Genomic DNA, 20,316 nt, shown 5'->3' with positions numbered 1-20,316 from the left:
TGTGTACAAAAAATTGTAGCAGCCGTATATTATTTTAGTCTTCTTTAAAGAAGGCTTACTCCATTTACTAGGCAAATAGAATGAGGACTGGTTCCATTTATTCCATCAGGGATTGAATTGAGCAAAGCTAGTGTGTGGTTCTGGTGAGGACCCATTTACTTCTGGTTTCCCTGTAGTCTTAGGGAGTAGCCCTCCAGGAGTTACAGCTGAGAACCTTAGTTGTTCATGGAGACCCTTCTCCCATGGTGTGTCTTGAGCTTTAATCTTGGTACTTGGGACGGGTGAAAACTCTGCTGCACTCTTCAGAGGCTTTGCTTTCTGTTTGGTCCTTAGCCTCCTGACCTGTGCAGCTTTAGGATTTACAAATCTCTAAAGGGGGGAACTCCTTCAAATCTTCTCATAGGGATCCTGGTCCCTTAAGTCTCTATTTTTCTTTCTTCAGACCTGAGATACTGACAAAACCAGTGGCCATGGACAACGGGGGTGGGGGAGTGGGGGGGCATATCTAGGGAGGGGTTTGGGATGGGAATGGGGGGATATGTGAGACCATAATCAATAATATATATATATATATATATATATATATATATATATATATATATATATAATTAAAAAAAAAAAAGTTCTGTTGGTTTCTCTGCCTCTTAGTAGTGGCTCCAGTCCTGTGCCCAAAGTGTCTGGCTGCTTCCTCAGACTTGTTCTTGGTACCCAGAATTGGCAAATGTTTTTTTTGTTTTTTTTAAAATATATTTTATTGATTTTCTTACAGAGAGGAAGGGAGAGAGATAGAGAGCTAGAAACATCGATGAGAGAGAAACATCGACCAGCTGCCTCTTGCACACCCCCTATTGGGGATGTGCCCGCAACCAATGTACATGCCTCTGGCCGGAATCGAACCTGGGACCTTTCAGTCTGCAGACCGACGCTCTACCGCTGAGCCAAACCGGTTTCAGCGGAATTGGCAAATGTTTTGAAGGACAAACCAAATGCAGTATGTTGGTACACTCCTAAGGGATTTTGTTCCCTTAACTCCTTGTATGCTCAAAAACTCTCCAAAGTCCCTCCCTCCCCGCCCCCCCCCCCCTTCATATTTTACCTGGCTTTTCTGGTTATTCTGTAAGCCAGTGTAAGGGATCCCATGTCTACAGCAAGGTATTTAGTCATAGTCAGAAGCAGAAGCTGCTTTACATAAATGTTGCTCATGTGTTTTATTCCTTATGTCATAGAAAAGATGTTAATCTGTGCTCCATATATTAAGGAAGACGTGTCCAATTTAAAGGGAATTAAAAAGAAATATCTGTTTAATAATCTAAAAGTGAACCAACCAGGCCTGATCAGCATGGCTCAGTGGTTGAGTGTCGACCTATGAACCAGGAGGTCATGGTCCGATTCCTCGTCAAGGCACATGCCTGGGTTGCTGGCTCAGTCCCCAGTGGAGGGCTTGAAGGAGGCAGCCGATCAATGGTTCTCATCATTGGTGTTTCTCTCTCTCCCTCTCCCTTCCTCTCTGAATTAAATTAAAATATATAAAGAAAGAACCATCCAGTACAAGCTTTATTAATACAACTATGTTTTTGGTTTAAAATATCAGTGGTAAGTATTAGCAAAAAGAAAGAAAATGGTTTAAACACGAGTTTCTCAGTCCCAGCACTAATGACATTTTGGGCTGGGTCATTCTTTGTAGTTGGGGCCTGTCCTGTGCAGTGAAGTGTTTGGTTGCATCTCTAGCCTTTTACCTACTAGGTCCAGTGGTTCCTCTCTCCCCCCAGCTTGTGATAACCAAAAATGTCTCCAGATATTGCTAAATGTCTGCTAGGGAGCAAAATGACCCCTGGTTGAGAACTGCTGGTCTCATTTGATATATCTTACTGGAGATACAGGATTGAGTTATGAGTTCCTGAAGTCATCGTCTTTCTTTCCTGATCACTTGATGGCAGATTGGGGGTCCTGAAATGGCTATAAGAGGAAATGCAGTTTTGCACCATTAGCTTGCCTGCAGTGATTTGGGAACTTATGCCACATGTTTACATGTTCTAGGATTGAGAAGACGAACTCTTAATTCTAGGCGATAGGAACTGTTTCAGGTCATGTGTGGTATCGCCTTGGGCTTCTGTGGAGCAGTATTGTTGCAGTCTGTATTCATTGTGATCTAACACATGTACAGCCTTTAAGCTGACAGGAGCAAATTAATACAAGAGAAGTATACTCAGGATGTAAATAACCATTTGAAATTTAAGGTAGAAAGGACATAAAGAGATCAGAATTAGGACTAAAACTAAAGGTTAAAAGAGAAATATACCACTTAGAATAACAATGACTCAGAAGTGTCATTTCTGAATGGTATGACACTGTCAAAAATCATTTAAGCTCTTTGCTACTCTTTCTTTTATTCTGTGGACATCTTTCTGTTTTCCAAATCATTCTGCTTTGTTGCCAAGTCTTATTAATAATGCACAGCCTTTTTATGGTACTCGCTTCCCATCATGCCTTTTAGGTGCTGAGTCAGAGAAGATTGTTACAGCAGCTCAGCACAAGCAAAGAGGAGAGATCCCTCTGCAATGCTCACGCTGCCATTTTTCTTGCACATCCATCTCGTAGCAAACATTTCACCTTGATTACTGTAAATCTCCAATACAGAGGATGCTTTTTTTCTTACTTGTAAGGAATAAAGCTTTTAAAACTATCCAGAAATGTCTATGACATCTTTGAGGTGTTTGAGAGCTCTTAAAGGTGGGGTCTGGGGGGGGAGGGGGAAGTTCTGAAAGTTAGTGAATGTTAGTGTGAATTGCATTGCATCTCTGGGACAGTAGCTGTTCCCCTGTACCCCTTTCCCCTAATTCTAGCTGTTGTCTGTTGTGAGTCTCTGCTTTTCCATTTTGTAGAATTTAAACTGATATTTTTACATTACCTTTACTATAGGCAGCTGCTAGGAGTCAGACAGATATGAAGGAGTGGGACAAGAGCTCGATTGGTTGTTGGGTGAGCACTGGGATCCAGGCTCGGAGCCAGCGTTTTCCTTCCTTCCTTTGCCAGCCCACAGCATTCTGGATGGCCGCTCAGAGTCTGACCTTTGAGAGTGCAGCAGCTGTCCATGCTGCTTTCAAATGCAGGTCTGTCTGGGCCACAGTTTTTCATTTCCTGGTTGGTTAGGGCATGTTATGTTGTGATTGGTCCTGGGGCAGAAAAGGAAAATTTGAAGTTATTGAGTATGAGTTGGGTGGATACCCACTGCCCCTGCTGAAGCTTCTGTTGGAGGTGGTAACATGGAGAAGGTGTTGCTGGTTTGGCTCAGTGGATAGAGCGTCAGCCTGCAGACTGAAGAGTCCTGGGTTCAATTCTGGTCAAGGGCACATGCCCAGGTTGCGAGCTCAGTCCCCAGTGGGGGGCATACAGAAGACAGCCAATCATTGATGTTTCTCATCATTTATGTTTCTATCCCTTTCTCCCTCTCCCTTTCTCTCTGAAATCAATAAAAATATATTATCAAAATAATGGTATTCTGTTAAAAGGAGACAACCACCAGGCTGCTCAGCACCTCCTCATTGCATCAAGGTGGGACTTGTATGTTCATTTTTACCAAATCTTTCAATATTTCAAGAGAATCTAAAAATTTGGATTTTTATATGAATAATAATAGCAAACATTTAAGTAAATGTAGTGCTTATTATATTCCAGGCTTTCTTCTTAGTGTTTACAAATATTAACTCACTTATTTCTAATTGAAAAAAGGATATTGTTATACCCATTTTATGGATGAGTAAACTGAGGCACAGATTAGTTAAGTAATTTGTCCAAGGTCGTTCAGCCTCTAGGATTTATCACTAGGTGATTCTCCAAACTTGATACTTATAATTACCAAGATATTTATCTGGTAATTCACAGTTTAGAGATGAAAGGAAAACTAAACCCAATAGGCCAAATAAAACACATTTGTGTGCAGATAGTTTGTTAATTTCTCATCTGATCATTAACTGTGAGGTTGAAACAATTTATTTCTAACCTAAGTGCTTCATTAATGATTTTCAATTGAGAACTTTTATTTGTGGTATACAGCTTATTTCACTCTAGTATAGAATTTCTCTATCTTCATTTTTCTCTTACAAAGGAATATAGAGTTATGAAATTCAAACATTATAGTAATACTAGAGGCTCGAAGCATGAAATTCATGCAAGGGGCTCGGCCCTCACAGCCTCGATGGCCTGCCTCACCCCCCAGGCTTGGCGGCTTGCCTTGGCTCTTGCAGCCCCGGTTTTGTCCAGAATGATTCCAGAAGGTTGTTCAGCTGTCTGGTCTAATTAGCATGTTATACTTTTATTATTATAGCTGTAATCTTAAAAAGTCAAAGGTCCTGTATAATCTTACCTGTTCCTCCAAATAACCACTATGAAATAGCCTAGGCTTTTTTCTAAATATAAACTGTGTTTTTAGTTTCTTAGTTCATTTCAGATATATTAGTGTTGTTAAATATCAGAAGGCTGGCTTATTACTTTATTTGATAAATTCAAAACCTGAAGTTCTTACACATTGGCCTTTCAAATTTCCTTAATGTTCTTGATTGTGGGGCAAAGAATTTACTATCCTTCCATCTTTGACTTTGTTTTCATGACACATTATTTTTTCTTTTAAATATTGTTTATAAAAATTAGAGTTGTCAGTTTTATTAGCACAGGGTTGGTTTAGTTTTTGTGTATTCTTTACTTTTATTTTTATTCTTTAAAAGAAAATTTTTTTTGTTAATCTTCATCCAAGGATACTTTTCCATTGATTTTTGGAGAGTGGAAGGGAAAGGGAGATACAGAGAGAGAAACATTGATATGAGAAGGACACATCGATTGGCTGCCTCCCACACATGGCCCGACCAGGGCCAGGGATTGAACCTGCAACCAGGATATTGCCCTTGACAGGAATCAAATCCTCGGACTGACTATCCACTGAGCCAAACTGGCTAGGCCTTTCTTTCTTTTTTTGATTGGGGGAGGGTGGGTTATTTTATTTTATTTGTTGTTAATCCTTATCTGAAGATTTTTTTCCCATTGATTTTTTGTTTGTTTTGTTTTTTAGAGAAAGTAGAAGGTGGGAAAGGAGGGGGAGAGAGGAGATGAGAGGGTGAGAGGAGAGGAGAGGAGATGGGAGGGGAGGAGAGGGGAGAGGCAGAGGGAGAAGGAGAGGGAGAGGGAGAGGGAGAGAGAGGAGGAGAGAGAGCACGAGCCCAGTCATACCCTGGATTGGGAATCGAACCTGCGACCCTTCTGTGTTTCTGTGTGCAGGTGGTGCTCTAACTACTGAGAAACATTGGCCAGGGCCGTACCTTTTATTTAACCTACTTTATTGAACAGGAGGGTTTTTCCTAGTGCTGGTCATTTCAGCTAAGACAATTGATATTGGAATAGAATAATAGGAAATGTATAAATTAAGATATAGACTTCTGAAGATTAAAAATAAAATAGGATATAAATTGGAGAGCTATAGCTTGAAATAGGTTTCACCTTGTGAACACATGTGGCATTTATTACTTAATTGAAATTCTAGACTGGTGTTCGATTTTTTAAATCGAGAAACTTACCTTTCACTTTGTATCTGGAATGTGTTGTAAGCCAAGATTGTGTTTTCAGATTCTTTTAAGGTACAGATCCTAATTTTCCCAACCTTTTCGTTAATCATTTAACTTTTTTTTTTTTTAACCTTCTACAATTATAATAGCAATCTTGATATTTTGCCTTAGGCTCACTATGTCATGCATACTCTTTGAACTATATTTAACAAATATTTATTGGGTTGCTACTATCTTCTAAGCACTGTTCTAGGCTCTGGAACACACAACTAAAATGCACGAAGATCTGCCCTCATGGAACTAATAATTATTCTAGTGTGTAGAGGGCAAGTCAGACAAGAAAATTATGTATCATATTTGACAGTGCTATGGAGCAGAGAAGGGGAAAAGTATGAATAAGTGGGTTTTTGGTGTGCAGGGGTTGCAGTTTTAACTAGAGTGTGGTTGGGGAAGGTCTCCCTGATGTGACAACTAAATAAAGACTCCCAGTAGTTACACAAGCAAGCCTCGCAGTTGATGGTGGGAGTGAGGGTTGCAGCCTCTCAGAGAAAGCAGCATGGGCAGTGAGTGACCTTGAGGTGGGAGCTTGCCTGAACTTGAGAAGTGACCTTGAGTAGGAGTTTGCCTGGGGTATCTTGGAACTGCCAGCAGGCTCCTGTGGCTGGAGCAGAGCCAGCGAGGCAGAGTAAACAGAGAGGTGAGGATGAGGTACAGTCATTTAGAGCAGAGGTGGGTAGGCTTAAATGGCCAGGAGTAAATGTTTTTGGCTTTGCAGTACTCAACTCCGCCTTGTAGCTTGTAGCACTGAAGCAGTCATAGACAGTACTGTACATAAACGAACAGGTGTGGCAGTGTTCCAATAATGCTTTGTTTATAAAAATAGGCAGTAGGTAGGATTTGGCCTCTCAAGTTTGCTGACTCCTGATCCAGAGACTTGTAGGCCATTTTCCAGAGTTTGACTTTTACGCTGAATGAGATGAGGTTTTTGAATAGAGAGGAATGAGATCTTTTGATTTCTGTTTTAAAAAGATGCCGCTGGCTGCCTGGTTGAGAAGACTGTCAAGGTGAAAGGGTAGAGTTACCATTAACCAGGACAGAAAGACAAGTGGAGCAGGTCTGGGCTGGAAGGACAGTGCCTGGGAAGTTAAGTGAGGGAGCTCTGTTGGATGTTGAGGATGCAGTTGGTATGCAGACTGTTCAGGGTAGACATTAATGCTGGACTTAGAAATCTGGGAGTCGTCAGCAGACTCACATTTAAAGTCACGAGACGGGGTAAGAGAAGAATGAGACTGACTAGCTTTGTCTGGACTGTTTTGACACTTTGTGTTGATTCTTTTAATTCTTAAATATATTTTAAGTTCAGAACCTTTATGCCCCTTGGGTTAAGTTTATTATTTACCACCTTTAATATTATTAAGTTATAACTCTGGCTTTTATATACAGCTTTTTTTTATTGTGTAAAATGCATACAAAATTTATCATTGTAACCATTGTAAGTGTACAATCTAGTGACATTAAGTACATTCACAATATTGTGCAACCATTACCACCGTCCATTTTCTTAACTTATTCCAGATGGAAACTTCACACCCATTAAACAATTTCTCAGATCCCCTTCCCCTGGCTCTGGGTAATCACATTTCTACTTTCTGTCTCTCTGAGTTTGATTCTTCTAGGTACCTCATGAAGTGGAATTGTTCAATATTTGTGCTTTTGTGTTTGTCTTATTTCACTTAGTACAATGTTTTCAGAGTTCATCCATGTTGTAGTGTGTGTCAGTGCTTTTATTATCTTTTAAAACTTCTTTGAATGATTGATATGAACCTCTTATATTGAGTCTTACTTATAAGAGGAATTCTTTGCTACAGAAAGATCTCATTAACTTTAGCCTTGTGTTCCAAAGAAGTGTCTCTTTAGCCTATGAAGCTCTTATTTGTGCTCTGGTAAAACAATGACAATGATATTATGTAACTGGATGATTTACTCTCTGGCTAACGTGATATGATGGATTTTCTGATATTATGTAGCATTTTAATTAAAGATAAGCTTGTCTCATTTGAAATAGAAAAACTAAAAAAGTAGCAATCAAATCAGAATAAATTCCTTATGAAAATGGAGTGAGAGGTATTTTGGAGGCCATAATTTTTAGCTTGCTCATTTGACAAACTGCTTAGCTTGGGGTTAAATCCTATAATGTTTGCGTCTTGCTTTAGGCAATTGTAGAGTTATTTGCAACATCTCCTAAATAACCTCTTCACTCTTTGCTTGATAACAGCAGTATTTATGGCAGTGAATGCATTGAGGGGAAACCTGGCCCTTCTGCGGAGTTCAGAAATTAAGGCCACTGAAAGCTCCGTTGACATGTGAACAAGGCGTTGTTTGTTTAAACCAACATTTGGTCTCATAGTCAAGGCTCAGTAATGCTCTTGACAGTGGTGGCAGAGAAAATGAAGGCCAGGTTGAAAATTGAGTATTAGATTAACTTCAGGACTGGCAATTGCAAAAAAAAATTGTTAGTTAAAACAATTTTTGAGAAGAAAATTAGAGGCAAGAGGCTATTTCTACGACAGCCCCAGTTTAGTCCTTTCCAGTAGACCTTTCAGGTCATTTCCCATAATTCATTGAGTCCTCCAACCAATGCAGAAACTATCAGCAGTAATGAAAGTTGAAAAGGAAGATCAAAGTATCCATTGTTCTCTCCTTTTGAATTGTGGTTAGCTTTGGGTCTTGGCCCTAGATTTTCTTTTTTTATGTCATTATCTAGTGGGCAAAGAATTAAATTATTATATCAGAGAAGTTGGAGTGGACTTTGCTTCGGGCTCTAGGAACCCTGAGAACTTTTCACTTTGCTCGTTAGCAGTAACAGCAACAACAATGTCTGTTTTGAAGTACATATGGAGGCCAAGGATCTCCAAGGTCTTGGGAGCAAACTTATTGGGACAAACTTATTGGGAGGTTTTAAGCCAGATCAAGGCAGTGATTGATTCTAGGCTTGTTTGCTATAAAATTGAAGTAATACTTATTTAATCTAAATTAAATGAAACCCTTCACTCTTATTTTATATATTTTTTAATAAGGCTTGAGCAAGGAGGAAGTTTGAGAACAGTATGTTCTTGTTACATATTCTATCTCACTTTGTTCTCACAAAGACTGAGTTACTGGCTGGCTTCCAGGGCCCAGTGATAGTGTATCTTATCAAGTATGCCTTGGTAGGCTTCTTTTCAAGACCTCCTGGCCAGCTGATTGTAAGTCTTGCCCTTCAGAGGCAGTGCCCACACCAGCGGTATATCCACCTAAGGACTCAAGCTGGTGCGTAGCTTGTGGCTGCAATAGGAAGGCATGTGTATTCTTTGAACAGCAGGTGACTATCTTGGGAAAGGGCCTGAACTCTTGTCTAGCTAAATTATTATCCACCAGTCCTGGACTATAAACAATGCTATGACATGCATTCAGTCCTGTTTGATTTCCAGGATTGGTTGTGCTTTTCTATCTTGATTCCTTTGTGCCGTCTTTGGGAAATTAATAACTGAGCTGACCTTCAACTTTTAATTTAGCCCAGGTGCCCTAGGCTGTATCTGATTGGCATACCAGGAGGGGTGAGATATAGTCTCACTTCCAATGTCATCTTATTCTCTACCTTGCCATTCTCTTGTGCTCTGAAGAAATAAAATTTGTTTACTCTGTGCCCTAAGGTAGAAAATGTCTTTGAGATCACATGCCGACATACGACTTAAAAGATATTTTACCTATCTCATTAGATAAATTCATATGTAATTTTGGAGGGTGTGACTTATTTTGTATTACATTCTGGTTATATTTAATTTTTGTTTCATTTGTTTAGATGCATAATAAAAAGCAATTTCTACTCTTTCTCCATGTAGACAGATCCACTTCAGAAATCAGAAATACTGTATTTTTCGGACCATAAGACGCACTTTTTTTCCCCCAGAAGTGGGGGGAAAAAGTCCCTGTGTCTTATGGTCCAAATATAGCCTACACATATACTTTAAAAAAAAGTTTTTTTACTTGCCCGGCTCTGTGTGGTCTCTGTGTGCTTGCCCGGCTCTAAAATGGTTCTAAATACTGCTGTTTACTTTACAGGGATGATTTCATGTGTTTATGACTGTGATGTTGGATTTTAATGCACATAAAATATTTTAGGACACTATTTGTTTCAGAATCTTTTTTTCTTCATTTCCCTTCTCTAAAAACTGGTGCGTCTTATGGTCCGGAGCGTCTTATGGTCCGAAAAATACGGTAGATTCTATAGAATCAAAGAAGCCTTCCTTACTTTAGCAAGATCACCATCAGTATTTGTGCTCAGTATTTGGGATCAGAGATCAGTGTGTTTAGCCTAAATGGTGTGAAAGGAGATTAAAAAATGGAAATAATAGTACACTGTAGCCATTGTTGAAGTTGTCAGTAGATTCAAGATAGTGCTGTTCTGAAGATACGTACTGTTTTGAAGAAACTGTAGTAGGGGTATGGTGCTAAGAGGGATCAAGGGGTGGGAAATTAAAATTAAGGGGTGGATTTAGGAACATTTTACCAGACTTAATATATGGAGTGTTTTCTTAGGGCCAGATCTTTGGGAGGGAGATTACCTGAAGATATCACATACTCAGGATGAGCTTGTAATATAGTTGCATGTGGCTCATTTTTGCGCAATAGATAGTATAGTTGTGGTTATCCTATTTTTGAAGTCTTGTGGTTCTCTTTCTAGTCCAGGCTCTCCAGATGACATCAGACAGTTGTAGTGCTCTCTAACTATTTCTAAAAGGTTTTTTTTTGTGTGTGTGTGTGTGTGTGTGTGTTTTTGTTTTGTTTTTTGTTTTTTTGTTTTTCCTGAAAAGGCTGTAAAAATACTGCAGGGAACAAAGAAGTGAGCAAAGCTATGATACCTTTTAAAAGATAGGCACACATACCTCATAGGGTGGTATTGGAATGCACCCGACCCATACTTTTTGAGAGATTGTGCCTCGTAGGTGGAAGTAATTCTCTGCTTCTCAGGATGACGCTTCTTCATTCATTGCTCAGGAGAAAGCATCAGGTACTAGTCGAACATAGTGTATGAATGCTGTTTCACCTGTTCTTTTCAACAGTGAAAACTGTTGCTGTGTAGTTTTTCCCTCTCCTTTCACCATCATGGGCCAGGACAGGCATTTCTTTTCTTTTTTTTATATATATTATATTGATTTTACACAGAGAGGAATTGAGAGGGATAGAGAGTTAGAATTGTCGATGAGAGAGAAACATCGACCAGCTGCCTCTTGCACACCCCCTACTGGGGATGTGCCCGCAACCATGGTACATGCCCTTGACTAGAATCGAACCCGGGACCTTTCAGTCCGCAAGCCGATGCTCTATCCACTGAGCCAAACTGGTCTCGGCAGGACAGGCCATTTCACCATTTTCTGTCTGGTTGTGCCTCTCCTCCATTCAGTTTTGTGTGCTTGCACTAGCCCTGTGACCTCGAAGCATTCATTGATTTCACAGACACCACGCAACTGCCAGGTGCAGAAAGTGTTGCCCATAATAGCAATGAATTTTTTTTAGAAGGAAGAGGTCAACTTTTTAATTCACTTTTACCTGATGATATTTTAATCCCTTAAAAATTTGTCAGTTACCTTATCAGTGGGCTGAGTCATTTTTGTGAGCGAAGACTCAGAAACTGCCAAGCTATGTTGGGGGAGTTGGGGAAGAGGCAGTAATAAAACTCTAACCTGAGAACTCAGGGCGTATAGTGTGTGAGTTTAAGACTTAGGTTTGGTTTAGGGTGGTCCCATAGTACAGTGATCCTGCTTGATACAATAGATGAAGTCGTACTCTCACCTCTTTAAAGATTTGCAAGATTGTTGAAGTAAAGTCTAGAGCTGAAAATTTTGCTCCTTTTTACCAGTGTTCTAATTGTGAAAAGCACAGATGGCCACTAACAGTTTACGAATGGTGGGCATTTGCTGATTTTAAAAATAACTGTGAGAAGGGAAAACCAAGGTGAGAAGACACTAAAATCAAATAGCCACTTTAGGTTTGGGATTCAGACTGCACAAGAAGCAAAACAAAATACAGGCGTACTAAATTTGCTCAGGTGGTTATACATGAACCCCTGATGCATTGATTGTAATAGGTTATTGGGCTGAGGCCTCTGCTGACAAACCCACAGGGTCTTAACCTTGAACCCTGGAGACTCTAGTTGTTCGGTGTGGTGGGAAATGCTAATTGGCCTCTGAGGAGTACTACTAGGATTCTTATCCCTTGATAAACTTACTCCCTCTGGCAGTCTTGTTAATATTTTAAAACAAAGTGCTAAATCTATTACAAAGCAACATAATTTAATTTTTGCAGCATTTCAGTGCTACGTGGTTGCCTGCAGAGGGTCAGTATCTTACGGTCATTGGGCACACTGAGTTGTATTCAGCACTTAACCTTTGCAGGTTTTGTTGTTGTTTAGTTTATTGTGGGGTGTATAAGCCTAGGAATTGATTTTAGTCTGAGAGTAAATCCAATCTCAGGAATTCGTAATTTTTCTTTTGGTAAACCTACTGTCAACATGAGATGCCCAAAACTGTAGAGAATTTTTATGAGTTTATTTCAATAAAACTGATGACAATTCCATGGATTGAGAAAATGCCCCAGAAAATGGTGCTTTTACCACTTATTTTACACATCAGAATTAAAGGACAAGACGTAAGGGGATTACGTGAAATCCATTGGTGATAGTGTAGGGAAACGGGAGAACGCAAAGTGGGGAAATCTGAGATTGTATAAAAAGTAAAGCAGACACATACTTTTACATCGGTAGAGGTATAGGTTAGTAAATATTGACAGCTCGTAGAGCTGTAAGCGGGAGAACGGATAACAATGAGTGGTTCTGTGGTCTCCTGGTGGGAGATTGTGCCCTGATAACATTCCAAACGTATGTTACCATAGATGCAATAGACTTCTCAGGTAAGGTAAAGACTGACCTTTGTCGAGGAAGCTACACACCTAGGATATGACAACTGGTAGTGACTCACTTTTAGGTAAGGTGTTAAGTTCAGGCCATCCTATGTGGTTACTTCAGGTCTCTGAGCTGGTAAGGTCTGCCATGCAGGCCTCCCCTGAGCTTGTGGTCCCTTTTTTATCCACACTACGAATGTAACTGAACAGGTCCACAAACAAGCCAACTTTAGGAATTCTACACGTAAAGGCAAGGGATGTAAAGATGGGTTTGGACTTCACTAGAACTTTCCCCCTCTCCGCCTTTTCATCCTGAGCTCATGCTTTTGTTATGATAGTTGATTTTTCCTGGGATTTTTTTCTTATCTTCATCTTGAGTTTTGTGTCTTTAATTGTTGGACAATATGAGCACATTGTCTGATATCTTGGCTGGTTGGGATTGGGGAGCTGCAAGATTTGAGAGAGGGGCCAAGGTTTTATGGATTCTCCTAAGGCAGTAGTCGGCAAACAGCGGCTCATGAGCAACATGCGGCTTTTTGGCCCCTTAAGTGTGGCTCTTCCATAAAATACCACATGTGGGCACGCACATACAGTGCGATTGAAACTTCGTGACCCATGTGCAGAAGTTTTTGGCTCTCAAAAGAAATTTCAATCTTGTACTATTGATATTTGGCTCTGTTGACTAGTGAGTTTGCTGACCACTGTTCTAAGGCATGCTAATAACTATAAGGAATTTGAACTTGACTGTGAAGGCAGTGGAAAGCTATTCAAAGATTAGGTGAGAGAGTAACAAATATTTATCATTTCTGTTTAGCTCTTCTATGAAATTATAGCTATAGAGTAAATGCAATTCTTGGTTTCAATAAAAAAAATAAAGAAGGGGGAGGGGCATAGAATACCTGAAGCTTTAACTTCTGATATAAACATTTCTAGGGTATTTATTTGCTCCCTGTATTATAATTTTGGACACATTTGTAGGATTCTTAGAATGATTATTATATTAGTGTGCTTAATTTTAGTTAGCAATTTACATACATCCAAAATAAAACTTTTCCAACGTTTTATTTTGAAAAAAAGTTAAACATACAGGGCAGTTAAAAGAACACAATGAATACATAATCCTCCACCTAAAGTCAACAATTATTTCCATTTTGCTTTACTTATTTTAACTCTGGCTTTCTTTTTACTCCCCTAAACCATGTGAAATTAAGTTGTAAAGTGATATCAATATACTTAACCTCTAAATACATAAGCATGCATCTTTTTTTAAAAAACAAGGCTACTATTCTCTTATATAATCACAATATTATTATAAATACCCACTAAGAAAATTAAGAGTACTTTTCCAATATCTTCTAATATCCAGTCCATAGCCAAATTTCCCTAGTGGTGTTCAAAATGTTATTTATAGTTGCCCTCCTCCAAAATCACATATTTGATTATATCTCTTTGGTCTCAGTCTTATCCACCTTCTCAACCCCATTCCCCTATTATAGTAACTTTTTTTAGTCCATGCCAGTGTTTTATAGACTGTTTACATTCTGTAATTGCCAGGTATCACTCTGATGTAAACAAGAAGATAGCTTAAAATCTTGCTTAGATTTAGGTTAAAAGTTTTTGGCGAGAATGCTTTGAAGGTCATGTTGACTTGTTCCAATGTTAGTGAGGCCCAGTTTTATCCCTTGGGCAATGGTGCTTGTCTGATCTCTCCATTGTAAATGTGCATTTTCCCCTTTGCAATCAAGTCATCTCTCGGAAGAATTCGTTTTTAATGTTCTAAAGTCATCTTACAAGTTTTGACCATGCGTTGTGTTTTTCAAAATTCCCTTGTCGGGTAGGTTGGGCCATCTCTTCCCGTGGACTTGGTGGGTCTTGCGTTGCTTTATTAGGTGAGCTAAAGAAAAAAAGTTAATGTCTGATCATTCTGGATCCAGTGAAAGACAATATAATAGATATGATAGATGACAGCGTTCCACTTGGCTCAGAGGACTTCTTTCTAGGACTATCATTTGATGTTTGAAAAGTCAAGCCCTCTGGTCTGGAGGAAAGATCTCATACATGCAGGGTACTATGTTTTCCTATGTGCTTTTGCCTTATAGTCAAGACATTTTCTCGTGCTTTCTCTGATAATTTTTCCCTTTCTATGGAAATCATAGTTCTGGTTTCATGTGTCTGACAATTTGGGTGTTAATATTGGCTAGAATGATGCCTTCTGGAAACACTTAGATTCCCAAAGAGTAGATAACCCTTTTAGTCTGTTAGGATCTTTCAGGCTTACAGTAATATGATTATAATATATTATCCCCATGACACAGAGAATAATCTCTTTTCCAAAAGAGGATCAGGAGGGAGACCAAAGCACTGCCAGTAGAACACGTTAGGATTGTCAGCTTGTGAAATTGTAAGGAGAAACACCAGGGTTTTTAGGATAGTTATTAATCATTGGGAGTAGGTGAAGGTGGAATAATAGTCTGGGATAGGGAAAGTCATTTGTTGTTAAAAAAAAAAAAGCAAAACTCAGTGGAGTAAATTTGATCTATTTGGCTTTATTAAGCAATTTGTGAATCAGGCAGCATTTCATCCAGCAACTAAAAGGCTGCTCTGAGGAGTTGTGCAAAATGGGAGGTTTCTATGGGAAGAAAGGTGGCGCAAGGGAGCTATAAACAGAAGAAAATAAAAGACATCTTGCATGGGGGGTGGGGTTTGAGAACCGAAAAGGTTTTTATCATGCAGATTGCCTCTATGGGGGTGGACAGGTTCCTCATTGGTGTTGATCAGAAAATTCAGACTGTTTGATTAAGATGATATTTCTGGGAGAGGTTTAAACTGCAGTTAGATCAGCCAATAAATCTATGTTTGGTATGGGCTTTAGGCACTGGTGCCACCCGAGGTTTTCTCTTTAACAGTCTGGAGCAGTAAAAAGGGGAACTCACACAAGACAAAAGTTTGGTTGTGTGTGTGTTTGTTTTTTGTACCCTCCAATTAAAAAATGTATGATTATTGTTTTAAAAAATGAAAAGAAAGAAAAAGAGGATGTCCTAAGGCAACAACATTCATTAAAATGTTCATAGATATTAAACATGGGCAGGGTAAGAAAGGCATTCTCAGTAACTCTGGAAACTTGCAATTTGAGGTCAATTCAAACATATTTGGTTACTGCAAGAATTTTCACTGTTGGAACAGAGAATCTCTTTATCATACAAGAGTTTTTCTGACAGTCATGGAAATGCTACATGGTAACAAAGAAAAGTGCAGATGACCCATAATTCTAAGCAGAAATGGCACTGAACATTTAAATCTACAATTTCTAAAATTGTTTTGTGCATATGTTTTCTTGTCTTTTTCTTTAACACAAATATGATATACTATATACATTGTTGTACAATATGATTTAAAACTATTTTAGTTGATTTTTAGAGTAGAAGGGAGAAAGAGAAACACCTAGAGAAACATTGATTGGCTGTCTTTGGAACGCCCCCTACTGGGGATTAAGGCTGACATCTGGGCAGGTGCCCTGACCTGGAATTAAACTGACAACCCTTTGGTGCCCAAGACAATGCCCAACCAACTGAGCCAACACCAGCCAGGGCTACCTAGTACATATAATTTTGTTGTTGTTGCTAAACCTCATTAAGGTGATTTTCTCCATTGATTCCATTGATTTTCAAAGAGTGAAGCGGCGGGGGGGAGATATCTCTGAGAGAGACATTGATCGATAGGCTGCCTCCTACACTCGCTCCAACCATGCTGGGGATTGAACCTGCAACCCAGGTACGTGCCGGCTGACCTCTTCACCAGCGAGCACACTGGCCAGGGCATGCAATATGATTTTTTTAAAATGAAATAATGGTTACTTAGTTTTCCATGGGATGACTTCGACATAATTTTCCCCTTGAGTCCTCTTTGTTGCACATTTAAGTAGGTTTGGGGTTTTGCTTTGTTGGGGAAGGAACCAAACTTTCCTCTACCTTTAAGCTGATCTAATCAAATGGACATGAGGCAGATTAGCGAGAGAGCATAACCAAATGTACTATATGCATATGTAAGGGAGCCCTGCATCCCTGAGAGTGTCAGAGACCCCACATGCATGAGAGGTTTAGCGACAGAAAGGGAGATTGAGGTATTTGACATCCTGAGATAGGGATGTGGCAGTTGGGGGCTTCAGATGGTCGTTGCATAAAAAACGGACATTTAGTAAATCGAAGCTTGTCCTTCCCTCTAGGTAGGTCAAAAGAAGTTATCTCTGATAGTTTCTTCTTATGGGCAAGACCCCTAATTCCAGTTTTTCTAGGCAGTTAAAGGGAGGGGCAGAAGTTTCTCCTGGGCTTGAAGCTACAATAAAATTGCCTTTTCTCAAAGTATCTGCACTCCCCTGAGGCACATCTTGAAGTGGTCATTCTGAACCCCCACAGCTTTTATTAACACTGAGACAGACATCCTGAGCATCTTGTCTGTGCAGTTGCTTCTTTAGGGTGAATACCTGAAAGTGGGAACTGTGGGGTTAGTATGAGCATTTCCCTTTGTTACCTATTGCCAGCCTGCTCCCTATGTGATATGCCAATTTATGTTCCTTCCTACAAGGTACGAGGTATCTATTTCCCTAATTCTTACCAACATTCATTATAACCACTTTTTTGAATAAATTTAGATAAGTAATTTCTTGCTTCATTTTATTTATTTTTTATTTTTTTAAATATATTTTATTGATTTTTTACAGAGAGGAAGGGAGAGAGATAGAGAGCTAGAAACATTGATGAGAGAGAGACATCGACCAGCTGCCTCCAGCACCCCCCCCACCACCACCACCAGGGATGTGCCTGCAACCAAGGCACATGCCCTCAACCGGAATCGAACCCCGGACCTTTCAGTCCACAGGCCGACACTATCCACTGAGCCAAACCGGTTTCTACAATAGCTTCATTTTAAAATCTTGCATTACATATTTGCAAAGGGATAGCAGAAACTTAGTTGTAGGCGGAGAGCATTTCAGAATTCAGTTCTTTGTGGTAGAATTGTATTCTTTTAAATCATCTCTAAAATGCAAATTTTTCAGCATGTCGAGAGGAAGAAAGGAAATATAAAGAGTTAGATCCATGTCCACTCTAGGTAACTCCAGGACAATCTCCTGACCAGCCAGTATGTATGCAGGAGGAGGTGGCTACGGAAATGTGCTTTTCCATCTAATTTGGGCACTACTCCCCAGCTTTATCACAACGAGGGCTAGAGCATCACTGATCCGGAAAGGAAAGCCAGCCATGCAGGACCGTCACACTAATCCCCTATGGCAGTGGTTGGCAACCTCGGCTCTCGAGCCACATGCGGCTCTTTGGCCCCTTGAGTGTACCAATCAGAGTGAGGACATTTTTAGCAAAGGCCAGCTTAGGAGTACCCTAATTAAGTTAATAACAGTGTACCTACCTATATAGTTTAAGTTTAAAAAATTTGGCTCTCAAAAGATACTTCAGTTGTTGTACTGTTGATATTTGGCTCTGTTGGCTAATGAGTTTGCCGACCACTGTCCTATGAAAAGGGAGAAGAGGGAAAACATATGGATCTAAATCTGAGGTGTATGTAAACCAGATTTTCCAAAATGAAGGGAGGAGGAAAAAATGAAATTATAATTGTGGGATTTTATTTTAGTATTTTATTTTTTAATTATAGTTGACATACACTATTATTATATTAGTTTCAGATGTACAACATAGTGATTCCACATTTATAAAACTTACAAAATGGTTGACCACATAAGTCAGTAACACCTGGCACTGTACATAATTACACTATGTTATTGACTCTGTTTCCTATGCTGTACTTTCGAATTGTGGGATTTTTAAGTTGAGATAGACTTTGCAGTCTAGTGATTCTCAAGGTCCAGAGGGAAGGGAGAAGAATCAGAATCTACAGGGGTTTGTGTAATTTGTAAAAGCATAGTCAATATTACATAGTTTATATTTTGAAAACATTCAGTGTAAATACAAGCTAAAATTTTTATTTGCAAAACACCTCTGTATGACTGCACTCTGGTGACATGAAAGCTCTAATCTTTTAAACTCTTTTCATAGCTTTTCAGTGTATCAGTGATGGGGGTCAGGGCTTAGTTGAAAAGACTGAGAAAGCCTTACCTAGTTCAACAAAACCATCTTCTAGATGTGGTGGCCGAGGTCCAGAGAGGTCCATAAGGCCAGTCAGGGACAGACCTCACACCCATGTCACTGGCCTCCTCAGTCCAGGAGTTTCCCCTCCACCGTTCTTCCTTAGAAGGAAGATTTTTATAAGAGAGTAAGAGTATGTTAGGTGTTCTACATTTGTTCTATTTATAAGCTTTCATAGCTGTTCCTTTTAAAGCTATGTAAGATTCTTCCCTAGTTAGTTTGGCTCAGTGGATAGTGTTGGCTGGCAGACTGAAGAGTCCTGGGTTCAATTCCGGCCAAGGGCACTTGCCTGGCTTACAGGCTCGATCCCCAGTAGGGGCCGTGCAGGAGGCAGTCAATCAGTGATTCTCTCTCATCATTGATGTTTCTATCTCTCTCTCCCTCTCTGAAATCAATAAAAATATATTTAAATAAATAAAAATAAAGCTATATAAGATTCTATCAGGTGTATATATCAGTTAACTTACCTGTTATTTTGTTGTTGCTTTTGAGTTGTTTCCCAAGTTCTTTTAGAAATAATTTAATAATAAGCTGTGCACAGAATGTCCTCCTATTTGGGATAATTTATGTGAAATTGCTAGATTAGAGGTATATCTCTGTCTAATGTCCAAATAGTTTTCCCAGAGGGTTATACCGATTTACACTTACACCAGCAAAGCTGGTCGAGTATCAGTTTCACTCTGCCCTTTTCTGGCTTATAGAATCTTTATTCTGTGCTTGCAGAAAAATCGTTGTACTTCTAACTTGAGAAAACACGGTACCTTCACCTAGTGGCAACAGCATGCTGCGCACTAAACTGTACTTTGTTAATTTAACCAATTAGCTGAGTGTTTACTATTTATCAGACATTGTAGATGAAGAAAAGGATGAGACCGTCTGTACTCTTAAGGAGTTACAGCCTGCTGGAATAGACATGCTCAGATTTCTATGAGTTATGGATAGAAGTTTGCAAATCAGTTGGGAAGGAGCCAAGCACTTCTAATCGCGGAGGTGGGATGCTGTCAGGAAAAGCTATGAAAAGAGCCATTGAAGCTCGGTATGAGCAGTTGTCACCAGAGCACAGCCATGCACAGGAGAGGTGTCAGCAGGGGCAGCAGGCACGCTTCTGCCTGGTCAGTGGGATGGAAAGGGTTAGGCACAAGAGGTGGGCAGAGCCTTTGTTTAGAGGCAGCTACAGAGAGCAGTGTAGCTCTGCTGGTCCGTGTCTCTTCTCGCACATTCCCATCAGGGACATCTGTACTCAGTCTGAAACTTGACCCCCGGGCAGGCCAAAGTAGATACAGGCATTCAATGCGGAGGGCACCACAAAGGTAATTTATAGTTTCCTCTGACCCAGGGTTACATTTAGGTTATACAATGCAAGATTTGGGCATCCTTGTTTGCTGAGCCCCTCTCCACTTCTGGATGTTGGTAATTGATCATGCTATTAAGAATTTGGGGAGCCTAGTAACCGGTTTGTCTCAGTGGATAGATAGTCAGCCTGTGGATTCAAGGGTGCTAGGTTCTATTCCGGTCAAGGGCATGTACTTTGGTTGCGGGCACATCCCCAGTGGGGGGTGTGCAGGAGGCAGCTGATCGATGTTTCTCTCTCATCAATGTTTCTAACTCTCTGTCCCTCTCCCTTCCTCTCTGTAAAAAATCAATAAAATTATTTAAAAAAAGAATTTGGGGAG

The 20,316-nt window shown here is 39.8% G+C and overlaps 1 protein-coding gene across 2 annotated transcripts in view; it reads left to right on the top strand.

Moving 5' to 3' along the window:
• Positions 1–20,316, top strand: part of B4GALT5 (beta-1,4-galactosyltransferase 5) — a 79,043-nt gene that overhangs the window by 23,781 nt on the left and 34,946 nt on the right. The window contains exon 1 of one of the 2 annotated variants that reach the window (XM_036418210.2): positions 2,994–3,110. The exons of the other annotated variant lie outside the window; for it this stretch is intronic. Coding sequence (XP_036274103.1) covers positions 3,092–3,110 — 19 coding nt within the window. The 5' untranslated portion in view covers positions 2,994–3,091. Of the gene's footprint in view, positions 1–2,993; positions 3,111–20,316 lie in introns of those variants that run through there. 2 annotated transcript variants of the gene reach the window in all.

Source organism: Pipistrellus kuhlii, unplaced genomic scaffold (assembly GCF_014108245.1).
Source record: "Pipistrellus kuhlii isolate mPipKuh1 unplaced genomic scaffold, mPipKuh1.p scaffold_m20_p_6, whole genome shotgun sequence".
Lineage (NCBI taxonomy): Eukaryota > Metazoa > Chordata > Mammalia > Chiroptera > Vespertilionidae > Pipistrellus > Pipistrellus kuhlii.
This window is presented reverse-complemented; position numbering and strand designations above follow the sequence as displayed.